Source organism: Hippopotamus amphibius, chromosome 6 (genome assembly GCF_030028045.1).
Source record: "Hippopotamus amphibius kiboko isolate mHipAmp2 chromosome 6, mHipAmp2.hap2, whole genome shotgun sequence".
NCBI lineage: Eukaryota > Metazoa > Chordata > Mammalia > Artiodactyla > Hippopotamidae > Hippopotamus > Hippopotamus amphibius.
In genome coordinates this window covers 6,961,532-6,980,198 of record NC_080191.1, presented here as the reverse complement: position 1 = coordinate 6,980,198, position 18,667 = coordinate 6,961,532, and the positions used below count along the sequence as shown (strand labels likewise).

General features: G+C 42.9%; 1 protein-coding gene across 3 annotated transcripts in view; it reads right to left on the bottom strand.

The window, feature by feature from the left end:
• Positions 1 to 18,667, bottom strand: part of PRKN (parkin RBR E3 ubiquitin protein ligase) — a 1,257,866-nt gene that overhangs the window by 187,728 nt on the left and 1,051,471 nt on the right. For all 3 annotated transcript variants that reach the window (XM_057738154.1, XM_057738155.1, XM_057738156.1), the window contains one exon: positions 10,696 to 10,757. In XM_057738154.1, the coding sequence (XP_057594137.1) occupies positions 10,696 to 10,757 (62 nt within the window). The remainder of the gene's footprint in view (positions 1 to 10,695; positions 10,758 to 18,667) is intronic.

Sequence of the window (18,667 nt, the reverse complement as noted above, 5' to 3'; positions counted from 1 at the left end):
CAACATCAGAATCAAAACCTGCATTTACTGAATCCATTTTTTTTAACATTGTGAAATTTATAAGAAAAACATTTGACCTAGACCAATAATGTTCTCGTATTCATAGAAAGTTTAATACCTTAAGGAAACAATTTAGACATGTAATTATATGTATGTCATTAGCAGAGATCCTTATGTAGTTTTCTTTAAGATATGACCCACATTTCTATAGATTCCTTTCAACCACTTCCTGGCACTAAGTTGAGAGTGCATTGAAAGAAACCTACTATATACTGATTGGAGAGTTGTGACAGATTAGCACTGAGTAGAGCAGAATATCTGTACTCATCTGAGTGTGAAATACATACAATAGTGGTAAAGTGATAAATGGACTGCAGATGGTGGAAAGGAACAATTACCGATCCTTTGATACTATTTGCCTTATTTCCTAGGGCTCCTTTACTTATCACTGTCGAACAGTATTTACAAACAGAACTAACTTGGAGGAATGTGATTCATCTGCAATGTGAACTGTGTCTGTATGGAGTCCATTCTCAGGTGAGCTCAAAAGCAGCAAATTCTCTAAAAATCACTTATGCATTGTTTGTCTTTGGAATCACAGCGTCTATGGGTGGGCTTGTGTACGTGTGTGTATATGTATATATAAATACTTGTCAACTTATGCTGTTTAAGCTGTTAATAAAACTAGTTTGCAAATTTCTAGATATACTATCGTCAAGTGGCTACTCCACAGACAGATAACTAAGATAATTTAGAGCTGACAGGACATTTGCAAAAATTTTAAAAAATAAATGTTAATATTAACAAAGCATACTGTTCTGTACCTAAGAAAAAAATAAAAAGTTTGTCCTACATTTTGTCAGATTATAGTGAAAATATACTCTGTTAGATGACCTATCTAGGCAAAATCTTGATTCCTTGGTGTGGTTTATGTTTTATTTATTTGGGGAATGAATTATTCAGTCTTTATGTTTATGCTTATGGATTCTCTTAACAGGAAATATTCATTTTAAAGTATAAAATTCATAGACGTTTCAATACACTCATTTTAAGAATTTAAAAATGAGTCGGGGAGAGTATGATCACATAGAGGCAGCACTTGGGTGGTCCGTTGCTAGTTGGAAGAGTTGGGTTGGGTAGAATAATGTTCTATAATGAAGCCAGGGCCGCAGGTTCAAGTCTCATGGGGGCCAGTTAGCTTCCCCTTTCCTGCCGGCCACTGGCTCCATGCTAAGTGCAAGTGGTCACTCGGGGGGTCAGGCTGGGGGTATCTTGGCCCAAATCCCCCACACCGCTGGAAAACCCCTCAAAAGGCCTGTCCTGTGTAGGAGGCCACAAACGGCTCATCGTGATGTTTAATTCGCATGCTTTCCTAAGAAAAGACAGCAAGAAGGAAGCTAAATTTTAAAACTGCGAGAAATTTGAAGCACAGGGATACTAGGCTAAAACTAAAATCTGGGAAAACTGGCAAATGTTCTGTCAAAATGAGTCAGAGCTTGTCAGCAATCCAGGAGCTGCGTGGCAGCGTTTCAGATTCTCTGAGCAGGGAAGGTGGCTGTTTTTGTTCTGCCGTGGAATTTTCCAGAGTATCCTTTTGGGGGCACTCAGGTACAGCTACAAAAGCAACCCCTACCCAGGCTGTCTTGCTTTTCCCCCACTAAATTCTGGCTTCTGTGAAGCCTTAGCCACAAGCACCTGGGGATTCCCTCCTGGGACCCTGTCTCCTGATGGCCTCTTGGAGAAGAGAAATCCCCGTCAGAGATACCGTTCTCTGACGAACCGCTCTGTGCCAAGGACTGTGCCCACACTTTGCCTATGCAGTTCACTCTCCGTCTATCCTGGGAGGTGACCGGTGAGCCCACTGAGTCACAAAGACATTCAATTCTTCCCTGAGGTTCACACAGGCAGGAAACCCACACCCATCATCAGGACTCAGGGCTGTGGCTCTAAAAGACCACCCTTTTCCTGATACCAAACTGCCTCCACTTTCTTTCTTTTTATCCCTCTTATTAAAAAAATTCAGCTCACTACTCCTCAGTCATCATTGAGAAACTAAAGAAAAACAGTTTATTAGAGCACTTCCTCTTTGGCTGAAAAAACACCTAAGATAACGTTTTAGAGGAACATGAATATATGATTAATCCATTTCCCCGTGCTATGTAGACAATGCCCTATTTTCTATATGTATCAGAGTAAAAAAAAAAACACTCCTTAAATTCTCAGCAATCTTACTCTTATTTTTCTTCATTTGCAGGTAGTTAGCCCTGGGGAGTTGGTGACAGCTTCTGTGGGGGTGCCTGTCACATTGCTGTTTGTATTCTCAGTTTTGTTGCTAATAATGTTCTTTTCATCCCTGGACATCTGTCATCGACTGATGAAGTAAATTGGCTAGAGAAAGGGCTGCACCTTGTTCATTGCCTAGAAAACACCATCATTAGGACGGCTGAAATTAAATGTAAGGAGAAAACAGATCAAACAACACCTGAAATATAATTAGAGCAACAGACTGTATCCTGGATTGCAATTTACAAGGCTTTTTTCTTTTTCAGATGTTTCAGACGACATGATGCCAAAAAATATCTCAACTTCTAGTAGCCATGGAATCTTCTGGAAAGGAGGTCAAAACCAATTTGCTTCTTTGTCCCTTCTTCATGCTATGGGCCATGCAGTGCCCCACTGGAAGCATGAGGCTGTGAAAATAGATACCTGCAAACCGTTTTCCTTGCAGAAGTTTCTACTGAGGGCATGCCTCAGAGACTTCTGGAAGCCTTGCAAACAAATCTGCTAAACACACCTCCTGATGGCACACTCAGCAGAGGGCAAGTTTGTATCTGTGGGCACAAACTATTTTACCCTTTACTGTAGTCCCTAAGGAATGGTTTTGAGCAGTGCTGTTAGTCTCCAAATCCAAGAGCCTCACCCTCAAAGAAATGGAACTTCCTGGAGAGGGGGCGGTGCTTATCACCTGCCTCCTCCTCCTCCCGGTCTCTTCCAGGCCTTTGCTTTTCTCTAATACAGGATTTTCACATCTCTCCCTCCGGTCATCCTCCCGTCTGGAGGCGACTATATTGGTTTCAAGGTGATTTTGAGGCCAGTGGAAGGGGAAGAGTGACATATCATTGTCTGGAAGTTTTGTGTAAGGCTTTGGTTTGAGGCAATGAAATGGGTTAGGTCCACTGCACCTTTAACAAACTGATTAGAACTTTGATGACCCAAATAATTAAAAAAAATTATTTTCTGGGTTATGTTATATGGATTTACATTTATAACTATCTTTCCTTGGTATCAACAAGCCTATGATACCAAGGAAACTTTTTGAAGTGAAGGCCAAGTAAGTTGCCTCAATGTCCAAGAGACACACTTGAGATGAAAATAGCCAGGTGAGGTGACAGCAGCCAGGTGGTCTGGTTGTATACCTGCTTCCTTCCAAAGGTCAGAAGAATGCATTCCATTATGCCTCACATCAGTATTGACTTCTGAGACTCAGGCATCCCCTACTAGTCTCATTCCCACAAAGGTCTTGATATTCTCCAATGTGAGCTTCCCTCCTCTCCTAAACTCTTTCTCTGTGTCCCCTGGAATTCTTGCTCCACAGTGAACAAACTCTGCTATATAATCAGCTTTTCCAAAGCTTGCTCTCTCCTTCCCGATTTAACTGAAACTGGCCTACCTCCTTGCAACTGTCTAAAATGAAGGCTGTTTTTTGTTTCAGGTGTACACACCTGAAGGCCAGAGGTGGAGCTGGTTGTCTCCTGGCTCCTCACTGATGTTCTTAAACCATTGCTCCCCTCTCTCTTGCAAAGCCCTGCACCACTGCTCCTCTGAAACTTATGCCATCTGGCTCCCCGTTTGCTCCCCACTGCCACCACCTGCCATGGACATAGGTGGATACACCCCTCATTCTTGGAAGATGTTAGCTCCTAGTTCATGATGTTCATCTCTGCCCCTATTCTTGTCATCATTCTGGGGATTGAACCATCCATCCAGCAACCTGGTCTTTCAGTTCCTTTTCCTTCTCATCTCTGGGGACCTTTTCAAAAAAATTCTTCTACTGTTATGATCCCTTCCTGGGCCTTGTCCTCATGAGAACTTGTACCACCTCTGAAATCCAAATTCCAGATGTGTCTTTCCCACCATCATCTCCTATCTTTCCTTTCCTGGTACTCTTACTGAAGTATGGATATTGCTTAAAGTCTTCAGCTTCATCGAGACTTCTCACGTACTGATCCGACATTTTCTCCCTGGCCACTGCTTACTTTCTCTTAAATTACTCATCACAAACTTGAAATGAGCATTATTCATGATTGTATTATGTTTCTCTAGTAGCATGTTTTCTCTTCTTTCTTCCCTAATAGCTCACATCCCACCAATTTCCTCCCTGGACATCATACATCATAATTCACTAAGAAGACAGAAGTCATGAATGAGGTGTTAGTTTACTGGGCAAATATTTACTAAGCATCTTCTATGTACTGAGCAATCTATGTGAAAAATGTGTCTGCCTTCATGGAGCTATTAGACATCAACTTGCCCCTCCTCATCACTACAGCTGTAAACATACCTGCACCTACATTCACCTGTTCCCTTCTGTCTTCTTACAACAAAGAAAGTGGTGTTTCCCTGTTAAGGGTCCAGTCCTCTCTCTATGCCGTGGATCCAAAACAAACCCTTTTCACCTTCTAAAGTACTTCCCTTCTTTAGCTAGCTCATCTATCTCTTGAATCACCAAGTAATCCATCTCTACTGGATCACTTCAATGAACATGAAACAAGCTCTAGCCTCCTCAGTCTTTAAAGAACCCTCCTGATATTGCTGCATTTCCTCCTTCCTTTTCATAACAAAACTTCTAGAAGAAACTGACCTCCCATTCTGCTGACTCTTCATCCCATAAAAATCTGGCTCTTATCTCCAACTCTCCACCAAAACTGCTCCTTACGGTCGCCCATGATTTCTTTGTTGCCATATGCAAAGGACAACTGGCTGACCTCATCTTATTTAGCTTATCATTAGCATTAATGTAAATAGCCATTTCTTCCTTTGGGAAGCATTTCCTTTCTTGGCTCCATCAGGCACATCTCTGGATTTTCTTCTACTTTAACTTGAGGCTTCTTCTTGGTCTCCTTTGCTGGCTGCCACTCTTTTACCAAGTTTCCAAATGTTCGTGCTCCTTAGGGTTCAGCTGTGGTTCTTCCTCTCTTACCTCATTTTGGCAACTGCCATGGATATAAAATACCACCTACATGCCAGCAACTCCACATTTATCTGTCTCTGACCCCTGACCTCCCTCTCTTCTGAGCTCCAACTCACACATCCAAATCCCAACTTATCTCCTTCTCAATGCCTGTCATATCAAAGATATTCAGAACTGACCCCCGATTCCATGCTTTCTTCTTCACCTTCCTACCATCAAACCCATCTCAGTAAACAGAGCTGTATGATGCCTTCCTTTCCCTGACTCATAGCTAATCAGTCACCATGATCTTTAGTTCTACCTCTGAATATTCACTTCTTTCTGTTTCCTCTGCCAATCATCTTCATCCAGACCATGTCCATATTGCAACAAGACTGGCTTTCTTAGAATGTGATTTGAATAATGCCAGTCCCCTGCTTAAACTTTCAAGGATTTCCCATTGAATTTAGGATAAAACCCAAACTCTTGACCATGGCCCACATGGTCTAGATGGCTTTTATCTTTCATCACTGTCCCTCTTGCTCATTATCTTCCAGCCACATTGATTTTAGCTAGTGGCTTGAACAAAGCAAGCTCTTTTCCTCCTCTGGGGCCACTGAACATGTTTCCTCTGCTTGGAAGGAAAGTGATCCTAGTTCACTTCGCGGTGGGTGCCCTTTCAACTTTCATGTTTCAGAGGTCCTGACTCCTTATCTAAAGTAGGTTACATCTTAGCTTGTGCCTGTGACTTCCTTGTTTGCTGTTTTATTTAACACTAGCACAACAGTAGCACAAAAAGGTATTCAAAAAATGTTGTTGAATAAATGAAGCTTAAACTTCTGCTGATTAAACCCAGAGGAGGAAGCTGGCAAAAGTGAGAGTACTTCTGAAATACAGTTCTGAAGACTCTCCAAACCCTGTGGACTTACAGATGTCATACCGGTTTTCTTTAGGGCTCACCTAGAACTTTGGAGTAGCTTTACTTACCTACAGTGTGAAAGTATCTTTGCCAAGTAGTTTGGACTTGGTGGGGTGGGGGTGGTGATGAAAGGTGCTTTATGAATGTGAATTGTAAACAAATCAGAGACAGGGCCAAGAAGCTAGAGTAAATGTATGATGCTAAATTCCAGGGAGTTTGAATTGCATTTTTATTTTAGGAAGGTAATGACTTATAATGTTTAATGACTTACTTTTAATCCAGATCTCAAAAGTCAAGTGCCTGTTCAAGATCAATGAAAATGGAAAGGAATCACATACAAAGAAATTAGATAGCTGGTCAGCATCTCCACCATCCAGTAATGAACTCAGTAATTGACCAGTATCTGTACAGGTTTTATGAATTCACTCTTAAGTGAACATTACACTGAGCTTTATTTTATTTTAATTTAATTTTATCTATTTATTTTTATTTTTTTAATTTTAATTTTTTCTTTTCCACCATGTTTTTTGTTTAACAAGATATTGAATATAGTTCCCTGTTACACTGATTTTACTAATTTGTTGCTACTAGTTTCATCTATTGATGGAGTGTAAATAGTACTTAAATCAGAAACATTTTTGTGTAGTACTTAATATTTGCAACTTAGTTTGCAATCTTATTTCTTTACAAAAATTCTAAGAGATAACTGTGCATTACTCTTCCTTTTCTATGAACTGAAAAGCCAAGTTAGAGACTAAAATGATTTGTCCAAGGGAACTTGTAACACACAATATAAAAATTTCATTTCATCAAGTAATATAAGTTGCCTCAAGCATCCAGAGACAGCCTGAGAGTTTCACCAGCTCCCGGTGAGGCCACCCACCCCCACTGGCAGGAGTGGTGGTTTCTGCTTCGTCTCTGGACCTTGTGTCACCAATCTGCCCTGAGGCCACTAGGTTTGTCATGTATCATCAGGATAGAAATATCTGAGGTGACCTGTTTATATCAATCACCAAAGAGATCCCTGCCTCCCTTGTCAGTTCTCTGGTCTGACCCCGAACCTCACGCACGGCTCTGTGCCTCCCTTTTCCCTCCCTGTCCTTCCGCTGCCCCAACTCCTGCCCCTGAGCTTGGGCAGCAGTAACTGCCCCGTAACTTCAACCTACTTACTTGCTCAGTGTTTTTCTCACATCCTTCCCTCACTGAACTTGATTCACGCCTCAGGGCGCTCCTTCCCCTTCAGCCCCTCAAACGCTCTCTCCACGCACCCTCTGCACCACTGAGCGCTGAGCTGCAACACCCCACGTAGAACAGTTTTCCTTTCTCCTTCTAAACCCTCCAGCTGTGATTTTCAAACCTTCAGGCTCTGTCCGCACTGTTTCTCCTTCACAGTCGGCTATGGACGCCCACCTCCCTGTCTCTCTCCCTGGCCTATTTCTAGAAGCCTCAGTTCTTGACTCACCAGAACTCTCTCCGAGTCCCCTCTGGTGACAGTTCTGGAGGACGTCAGTGTCTACATGGGCCATAGTTCCAACACCCTGGCTTTTTAAGCCCATGTGCTCAACTTTTCCAGTCATCTTCTCTGCTGGCTTAATTCAGCCCCCAGCACTCCTGGTCCCCCCCAACCTCGTCATCGCCAATCACCGCAGCGCCTCCAACAATCTCAACATCAGGTATCCCATTCTTCAGCCAACACTTACTTTTCCAGCTAAACCCTTCTGAAACCCAAACTCCAAAGATTCCTTGAACCCACTGGGACCTGTAGCCAGTGGATCCTCCCACCTTTTCCCCAGCCCCCTCTCCTCTCATCCATCTTCTCTGCTTACGCAGCTGAAGTCTCAGGCTCAGTCATTATATTCACCCCCCTTGCGTCTCTCCTGTGTTTGGTTTACTTGGGGGGCTGGTTAAACCTGACCCTCTGCCTTTGCTGCATCTGTGCCTACACAGTTCAGTGTGACAGAAAAAACACCGAGGCTGACTGCTCTTGCTCCGAATTCATTCACTTCCTGTATTTATTCCCTCCCTGTCCTCCTAAATGACGCTTTCATTATCCTTTCTTCTCTTTGTAAAACTCTTCCCCCATTTTCACTCTCCACTGAGGACTTTGCTTCCTGTTTCACTGAGAAGAGAGAAACAACCAGCAAAAGTCTTCCTATGTATCCTGCCTTCCCCACTGCTACCAAGTTGAGCTGTCCCCACTCTCGTCTCCAGCCAAACCTACACTCTGCCAGTCGTCAAATCGAGGACGTTGCTCCTGAAAGTCTTCCCTCTCCTCGGCATCATCAGTCTCCCTGTTCCTCTGCAGAATCATTCCCATCAGCACATAAACATGCTATCTTTTTCTATAAAAAAGAACATTTTCTTAATCCCACATTCCCTACCCCTAGCTACCTCACTTCTTTGTTTTTATTTATAGTGAAATTCCTTAAAAGAAAAAAAAGGTATCTCTATTTGCTCTCTCCCATTCTTCTCCCTTCTCCAGTGAACCCAATCCAGGCAGACTTTCACCCTCAGCAGTCCACTGGTCAAGGTCACAGTGATGTCCAAGTTTCCAATTCCAGTGCTCACTTCCCAGCCTCATCCTGCTTGTTCAGCGCGTGTCATGGGCAATCAGTTCTCCTAGACACGCTTCCTTCCTTTGGCTCCCAGTATACACACTCCTGGACTTCTTCCCACTCTATTCTGACCACACCTCATATTTTATATAATACTTTTTATGTAAAATAAACATCACATATGGTTGCTTCGGAACTTCTGTACTCACTTTACTCTCTACCTGGGAGTCTCTTCCCAGATGTCACCATGATGCTTCCCTCACACCTTTCAGGTCTGTATGCACATAGCACCTGCCTCAGTGAGACCTTTCCTAACCACTGTGTGTAAAATCTCACCTTTTCCCTCAGCACTCATTATGCTTCTTTTTGGTTTTACTTTTCTCCATGGCAATGATAACCATCTAACATAATACATACTGAACATGTTTGTGTGCACATAACATTAATAGCTTTCCCCAAATAGCATGTGAGCTTAAGAGGGGTTTCTTTTTCACTCCTCTTTCCCTGTAATCAAGAATGGTATACAGCACATGAGTAGGTGATTAGTAAGTATCCACTGAATGAAAGGAAAGAAGGAAGGAAGGAGATGTGATTTTTCAGGAAATAAAAATCAATATTGCTGTGATGTACTAAGTGGCCATATATCACAACTGATCAGGGTAATATTGATTTTGATTATGGCTTGATTAAATACCTAGGAAAATGCAAAGTGGCTTGAATTTCATGCAAATCTAAGGAGATGATTATAGTTGGCTTCTTTCCCTACTAATCACACAATGACTCTAAAACAAATATGGAAACAATTTGCAAATATTGGTACAAGTTAGAAGAGAAGTTTCCCTCATCTGAGCAGAAGTCTCAGGGTAACAATCAGGGATTCTTGCTTTAAGAAATCTCTCAGGCTTTTGCAGGAAACTAGCTGTGAGATACAGGTGTTTTCAAAAATAGGTATGTTTGGGGTCTGTTATCAGCTCTTACCTGCAATGGAGGATAATTGATTTTGCTTGTATTTGAATAAACATCCATGCTCGCTATTCTGGAAATTTACAGTATGAAAATGTGAATGAGGCATACTGCAACCCACTAATTCAAAGAGGTGGAAAGGATTCCAGCTTTTCATCCTCCCCTAATTAATCCCCTTTTTGAAATCTCATACTGGAAACAGGCAGTCCCACTTTGTAACACACACAGACCAAAGAAAAACACACAAAGCAAAAACCTGTTGACAAAATTGAGCCACCACCTCTCCATTTAGTGCATGTTCTCTGGTCAGAGTGGGCAAAGACTACCTTTGGGAGTGAAAAATCAGTAAGGGGGTATAAAGGAGGTCAGCCACCATGCTGTAAACTATATGGTGTAAGTATTTCAAGGATAACGTGACATCAGATTTAACATAATAATATGGAGCCTGTAATTTCATATGAGGATTATGAGATTTATTTTTAAGTGGTCAGAAGTGTGTGCATGTGTGTGTGTGTACATCTACATCTACATCGAGGTGATACTTAGCGCTCTGAATTATTAACTTAGCACATCTATTTAGAATCTGCCACGTCTCACTGAGCACAATATTTAAATAATCAACTTTAAATGGGCCCGCCTTTGTATATGTCACATGTTCACATCCATAGAGAAAGTGGCTGCAGTGAAATACAGATAAAACACACGAAATACAAAATTCTGGTGAAAAGAGCTTGTACATCCTCCCACAGACATCAGATCAGGGTTGTATGTGATGCTCGCTCCCTTAGGCACAATTCATCTTGGCACTTGTTTGTGGGCTTCTCTGCCACTACGTGGTACCTGCTTACTGCCGTGTCCTGAGATGTACTGCTCTGGCGGGTAGCAGATGTACCAATTAATAACCTGTCAGGTCTGATGGATAGAAGTGGGAAAGGGTGCTCCCACACAGAACTCCTGCATAGGCTCCCTTCCCCCTTTCAGGTGCTGAGGGTCAGGAGACATCTCCGCCTCCCTGGAGAGAGCCAGATAGGCCTCATTACTGTCTATCTTCCATGATACCCGGCGCAGCCTTTGATAGGCTGACTCACCTGCTCTTCTCCAAGAATCCTGAAGTGATGGAGCTCCTTAATCAAGGAGTTGGGGCAGCCAGCTGTGGGAAAGAAGAATTAATCACCACGTGTTATTCCCATTCTGTGCGGTAATGTGTTCTCACTGCAGCCATGACTACCAGTGACCAGTGTCACTGTTGGGGGGGCGGGGCGGGGGACACAAATGCTTACCTGCAAAACATGGTGTAACCAACCACCAGACACCACACCCCCAAGGGTGCTCAGTCTGCCCCCATTGTGACTCTTTGGGAAGGAGTCACACGTGACCCTGGCCAGGCCATTCCTCCCCTCCGGATCGTGATCTGGCCTTTGTGGGGCCTTAGGACACCATGTCATTTCTGCCCAGCATGTCACTTATCCCTGATATACAGCCAGGATTTCATGGGGACAGAGAGGGAGAGTTGGCACACGTAGGCTCATCTCACTTATTTATCATGTCCTGTTTCCTCTGCCTCCATGCTGGGCTTCTGCACATGCAGAGTGAAGGATGAAGATGGGGCAGCTGGATGCCCCGTCTTCATGGGATTCGGCTATAGTTTAGAATCTTGCCTGGTCCTTCCAGGAGGCTTTGTCAATTCCCTAAAGGTGCTGCCTTTCAGTTTGGAAAGGGTCTCTTAAGGAAAGGACCTGGGAAGAGGGCCAGGGCAGTCTTATGCCCATCACCTTCTAGTTCTACCCAGACAGTGAGAGCCTATGCAAGCTTTCACATTTTCTCAATTCTAAAAAAAAAAAAAGTAAATAAATAAATCATATTCATATATAAACATATACATATGTATACATAAGTCAGTCTATGTATGTATATATGTGTGTATCTGTCTATCCATCTATCTATCTATGTATCTATCTATAATGGGGCATACTAGTTACCATTTAAAATGTGTTTCATCCCTGCCTTTTAAATAGAATTATTCCACAGTATAATTTGCAGTCATTTATAATATAAACTCTGGAAACAGAATTGATATAAAAACCTGTTTCTTTGGGATCAAATCAATGAAAGACAGAATCTATTGACATTTCTATTAAGGAAAATGGGTTGCGTGAAAATGTGCCAAAGCCAGCACTGAGGCTGAGCCATTTCTCTGCATTGTGGTGTAAGAACGTGGAGAATACTGAGGACGCTTGCCCGGGGTAGGGTGGGCTGCGGAGGGAGGGGACTGTCTCCACAGGGTGAAGGAGTTATCCTTTGTGAGAGAGATTAGATGTGTGCAATATTCTAGAAGGTAGGATGAAAATGCACAGGTAAAATTACTGCAGGTATCCTTGGGTTCAATATGAATAAATTCCTAATTTAAAAATGGAATACGTTGCCGGATAAGCCAGCAATGGGAGGTTTTCAGACAGAGGCTAAATGACTACTTATGCAGAATATTTTAGGGAGGAATTTGACTCGGGTTAGTTCCCGCTCTGAAACTCTGTGGTCATATGAAATGCTGGAGCAGAGATTTAGTCTTTGTTACTATATTCAATACACATTAGTCTTCGACGTTACAGCATTTCACACTCTGAGAAAGTGGTTCCTAAATGTTCACTAGGGTAATACAAAAAAATAAAAAAAAAATGAACAAAATGTAAGCAGGTGATGTCACCACCTGACAGTAGTCCAAGAAAATAAATGGAAATCCTGAGGTGAATATTTTGGTGGAAAACTTAATAAATTAATTGCCATAGGCACGTCCAATATTACAAAGAAAGAGAGCTAGGTCTCGAGGCTACAAGAGCCCCTTGAGCTGTGTTTCTCCCACCAGAGGCCACGGAGACTTGCAGCCTGAGGTTCTTTTTGAGAAGTTGTTCATTTCAGACTTGCTGTTCTGATCTGAACAATCAGTAAAGTTATATTCTGGATCATTTGGTTGGCTGCAATTCCACCAAAAACTGTTGTGGAAATTCAGCTTCCTGTCAGTTCTTGAGTTTTAGATCTCCTTGGGAGCAAGGAGTCATATTTTAGTTTTGTGAAACTAATGAGGAAAGAACAAAGGCAGAGTGAATTCCAGGGATGAATTCCCAACAAGTGAGGGTACTGTGGTTTGGTGCCAAGTGTATGAGGGGAGGAGTCTCACAAGAGGAGAGGTGGCAGAATTGAGGTTCCAAGCACTGGGTTGTAGGCAGGCTAAGATCAGACCACTCAGGGCCCTATTTGTACCCCAAGAATTGGCTTAACTTCAGTAAGATGATAGCATCTGCCATCTTAAATTCATAGAGTTAACTTGAATACTTCTGGTTTTGTGCTCTCATTTTTTTATATCTAAATTTATGGCTAGATAGGGACTTCCCTGGTGGCGCAGTGGTTAAGAATCCGCCTGCCAATGCAGGGGACACGGGTTCGATCCCTGGTCCGAGAAGATCCCACACGCACGGAGCAACTAAGCCCATGTCCCACAACTACTGAGCCTTGTTCTGCAACTACTGAAGCCCGTGTGCCTAGAGCCCGTGCTCCGCAACAAGAGAAGCCACAGCAATGAGAAGCCCGAGCATCACAACGAAGAGTAGCCCTTGCTCTACATAACCAGAGAAAGCCCGTGTGCAGCAATGAAGACAACGCAGCCAACAAATAAATTTAAAAAATAAACATATCTAGACATATTTAAGAAATATCATTAAAAAAAAACTTCATTCAACCTGAGAAGTTTTAGAGGATGATGTTTTCCTTTACAAGTGGTCCTTTGTGTCCTTCCAACTTGAGAAAAACTGATTTGACTTATTTTAATGCCAGGTAAAATAAACAGAATTTAAAATTAGCCTATCTTCAGAATTTGTATTCTAACATTCTCCTAAGATATAACTAAAAGGATTGATGTCAATGATAGCTCAAATATAAACATCTTTAACAGAAGACTAGCTAATTACCTGAGACACCTGGTGTATGCAATAAAATATAATAAACAAGGTAGAGATGGCATAGAATTAGAAGAGCAGGGAGAGTTGTAAGGGGTCAAGCTATTTAAGACCATGGAGGGGTATCAGTAACTGTGCTCAGACAGGCATGTCAGTGTGGGAAATGGATAGATACCAAGCTAGTGTGAGATGGGGTTTAAAAATAAAACTAGAAATGCAAGACATGCCCATGGAATGCAGTAGTGCAGGGAGAGGGGGAAAAGCTCATGGAGGGGTGGAGGTGGGCAGGAGGGCAGATGAAGATCACATGAGGACAGGTACCAATGGTATACTCTGAATTTTTCCAAATCCTTCAGACAGGTCCACACACATGACGACGGAGCATCTTTTGAAGCCACCACTGTCTACTTGAACCACATTACATCCTCATAGTGCGAAGCCATCAGCTACCTGCATGCCCTGTCATTCAGTCTCTTCTCAAGATAACAGTTAAGAGGTTCCTGTTAAAATATGTACATTGGATGTCATGCCATCTGCCATGGGTTTTCAATCTCATCAAGAGTCAATGCCAAGGTCCTAGTTGGCCTATGTAAGGTCCCCTGCTGCCTGGCCTGCTGTGTAGCCCCTGAGCCCTCTCCCTCCCTTGCTCATGCACTTGGGCCCTGCCAGCATGCTCTCGGTTTTGGTCACCCCAGGCAGGCTGCTGTCTCCAGGGCTTTGGACTTGCCACCCTCTCTGTCCCGAAAGCTCTTGACCCTGATATCCGCATGGAGCACTCCCTGCCTCCTTCGAGGCCTTGCTCAAATGTCACCTTCTTGGTGAGGCCTTTCAGGACCACCCTGGGTGAAGCTGCAGCCTATCTTCATCTCCCAAACCTCCATCACTGTTGTATTTTCTCCATAGCTCTTATTATCTTCTAACTTACTTTTCTAACATAACATTTACTTCATTTTCTCTCTCCTGCTGCTGAAATGCAAAGGTGACAAGTGCAGGACCATTGCTATTTTGTCACTGCTCTATCAGCCATGCTAGAACAATGCCTGGCTGGATGAATTGTTCACATGGTCACTGCTCATCCAGCTTGGTGACCATGGCCCCTGGGAGGGGCTCCTATTCCACCCTTCCTCTTTTCTCACCCCAGAGGCCCCAGCTCTGACCTTGAGCCCTGGGTGTGCTTTGCATATTGTTTAAGTGGACTTTGACCTCTCACCTCTCTCCCTAGCCTGAACCCTGCATGTGAAGATGTCAGTGATGCTTAGAATCCATGATTCCCTTGTACCTCTACTGTACCTTCTTTGCCAATATCCAATATCCAGCTCTAGGTAAACATAACCACCTGCTTTTCCTTTTGCTGTTCCAGTTCTGCCAATCACAGCTAGTGTAGCAAAAAGGAGCTAGAAGATCTTCTAACAGAAGTTCACACCATCTGCCTGAAGCTGCATCCCTGTTGAGAATGGTGCTACTGCAGATTTGGGGTCCACTCACTGTCAAGCCCTTGGTGCAACTTGCCTCTGTCACTTTTCCTTGGCCAGGGCCCTCTCTCATCTCCCTTGGGGACTATTTCAAATCATCACCATTCTTCTCAATTAACCTTTAACACTTCATCCTCAAAATAGGACCTCACTTGACACAAGTCCAAAAATGTAAAGCTATTGTGGTGAACATGCAGCTGGGGGCTCCAGACCCCCTGCAAGGGAGGCTTGTGGCCGAGATGCAGGAGGACAGTGAGAGATGCCTTGTCCTGCTCTCTGGTCTTCTGCAGCTGCAGAGAGCCACCTCGCCTGAGGTCACACCTTCCCCAGGACCCCTGAATCTGCTGACTGGGTGAGGGGGAGGTGGACCTGCCCAACTATTTTGACCCAACAAGAGCTGCTGAAGGGCAACACTTGCTCCCAACACTTGCTCTGCTGGCAGGCTGAGGCTTTGTTGGGACTGCATGGCTGTTCCACCTCTTATTCAGCCAGTCCTACCTCTTCTTCTCCTCCCCCAGGTGCACTTCCCAATAAACAGCTTGTACCCCATCCTCTACCTTGGACTTGGCTTCCAGACAACCTGCTCTGTGGCCACTATATAGTGTACCATCCCTGAACTTCAAATCCCTTCCCAGTTACAACCCCTCTGCACCCACCCTCTCTACTCCTCCAGGAGAAAAGGGGAAATGGATCCTCTTCCTCAAAACAAGAGTCATTCGTCCTCCATCCTAACCCGTCCCCTCTCAGCTCCTTAGGGTCTAGCTCATCATTCACTCACTCTCTTCAAACTCTACTGCTCTGCAGCTTGTTCACTTCAAACTACATATGTATTCAAATCTTCCCCTTTAAAAATGCAGCAAAAATCCAGCCTTGAGCATATAGTTACTACCCTCTCTCTTTCCTTCTCCTTTCATCCAATTTTCTCAAAAGAATAGCCTGCAGCCATTGTCACCGCTTGAAAATATAGCAGTTGGAGTTACGGATTACAGAAGGGAAATATCAAAATTGGGGACTTCATGCCTTTTAAAACGAGTTATTGTCATCACGGCCTGGGTAGAAGCTCTGGTTCTGCAACAACTAGCTCACTATATGCTCTTGGATATGTTTGTTCCTCTAAATGCCAATTCCTGTATCAAGAATAATCACAACCTCTACTTCAAGCAGCAGTTTCAAATGTATGTGAAAACAGGATGAAATGACCAAAAAATTAGAAAGTGAATTTATTGTTGATGATATTAATGGCATACCCATATCTATTGACTGTTGCTGCTATTGCTTTTAAAATTCGTAATTATTTAAAAGGGAAGCAGCTAGTTGAAATAATTGCTACATAATTTATTGTCTTAAGAAATAAAGGTCAAGACTTCTTTTTTTTCATTTCTAACATGTAAAGGGCTTGGAAGTTATTACTCCCATCCTTACAATAAGAAAAATCTGGGCAAACTGAAAATCAATAACTTTTCTTGGTCCCATCAGAGAACTGATGTCACAGGGCAAAGCACCTCCCTGACAGCTGGAGAGACAGGCAAGTCCTGAGAGTCACAACTTGATCTGCTTATGTGGAGTAGAAGTTGCTGGGACAATAAACTGGTAGGAACATTTATACAGTAATTTTGACAAATTGCTATAAATGGGGTGTAAACTAGCATGAAGATGAGAAAGCCTAAGGCCCAAGGTCTTACATATTTTCCTCATATTTACCTCCAAGAACCCCGCCAGGTCCTCAGGGGGAGGATCCCCTGTGGCTCTGGAGAGGGAGGGGAAGAGTGAACATTGTGAAAAATGTCTGGAGCCTTCTCAATAGCAAAGGTCTGCTCTCCAGGGGAAGGACTGCCAGCACCTCCGCTGGAGTTGAGGGAGAAGGCATTCTTCTAACTCCAGCCTGTCTCACCGAACGAGGGAAGAATGGTCAACAGGAATTAGGGTTTCAGGGACATAGACTGAGAATGCTATCTTTTGGGGGAGGGAGTAGGAGGCAGGGGAAAAAAAGGGCAAATCCTTGCATCACTGGAGAAACACTTGTGAATGTCACAGACCCGAGAAACAGACCCACTAAAAGACTGAGACTTAATCAGATCACTGATCCCATTCCTCCCCCCACCCCCCAAATTAATCTTACCAACACACCAACAAGCCTCCAGTAAAATGACGGTGGGTGGCAGCTGAAAGAGCTTGAAGACACAGATTCTCTCTGAGGACGAGTGCTTAGGGAAGCCCAAAGTCGAGGGGAGATAAAAATCAAGAAAACTAGAGGAATCTGGAACCCCTGGCACCTTCAATTATAGCAAACATTATTCACAGCCCAATTCCCTGTCAGACTGACATATACCCTCACATTAAAGGCCTATTTACCTCAGTTCCTATTACATGTATAACAGGTCCAACTTTCAACAAATAATTACTAGTCATGTCAAAAGGCAAGAAAAACACAGTATGAAGATATAAAGCAAGTATCAGAATCAGACTCTGGTATGACGTACATGTTGGAATTATCAAACGGGGAGTTTAAAATAACTGTGATTAAGATGTTAAGGACTCTAATGGAAGAAGCAGAAAACACACAGGATCAGATGAGTGTTGTGAGGGTGGAGGTGCTCTCAGTCCCGGTGGGGCCCACTCTCCCCACCCCAGGTACCTGACCCAGGAGGAAGTGAGAAACAGTGGTGAAGCAAGAAGAGGAGAAGGAAAAGAAGGGACTGTTTATCTCTACTAAGTAGCTGTATTATCTTGGATCAAAGATATTGTGTTAGCTCTAAAACCTTAACTTTCTACCTGTAAAAAGGAGAGTAAGAATATATAACTTATGGGGTTGTTGTGAATAGTGTGTGTGTATATCTATCTGTTTGAATATATATATATATTAGCTAGTACACTTCCTTGTACATAGTAGGCGCTTAATGAAAGGTAGTTGTTATTTTGAGAGTCTCTGGAATACAGGAGTACTTGCGAGAAGCCTGTGCTTGAAAAAGTTGTTCTGCTGCTGTTTCAAAAATACCTTTTTAACCAAGCCCTCAATATTTAGAACTAATTTTGCTAACGGAGTCCAATATCCTATTAGGTAATTGAGATTTATTATGAGAATGTGCTGAAAGACAATAAATGATCCAGTATGTATGCATATGGCCAGTATACATTTAAGGCTTTAAGTGTGTGGCCTTTTTATTAATTCATTAATTCATTTATTCATTACAATAATCTAAAATGATAATAAGCAATTCAATATCTTCATTTGATGTTTTTACCTTTGAATTAGCTGGAAAAATTTTTTAATATCACTGGTCATTTCAAATTGCATTCTTTACATATGTATACTTACAAGGTGAATTAATAGAGGCAATAATGCACAACTGAAGCTGCAGATCCCCAAGCACCTCCACTTATCCAAATATGCAAACGGGAAGCTAACTCAAGTTTCCGACAAAAGGGACAGTTAGCAAGTGCTTAATCTACCTTCTGTTTAGCCTTCCGAGTCAGCCATAACACATCGTAAGGGCATTGCTTGAGTGTACAATCAACAGATGGATGATTATGGCAGACAAGCTGTGGTTTAAAAACAAATATTCCACAAAGATGTCAAAGAAGAGAACTGATGACTCCTAATTCTGTTTAACCAGAGCTGATCTGTTTTTCATTGTGGGCGA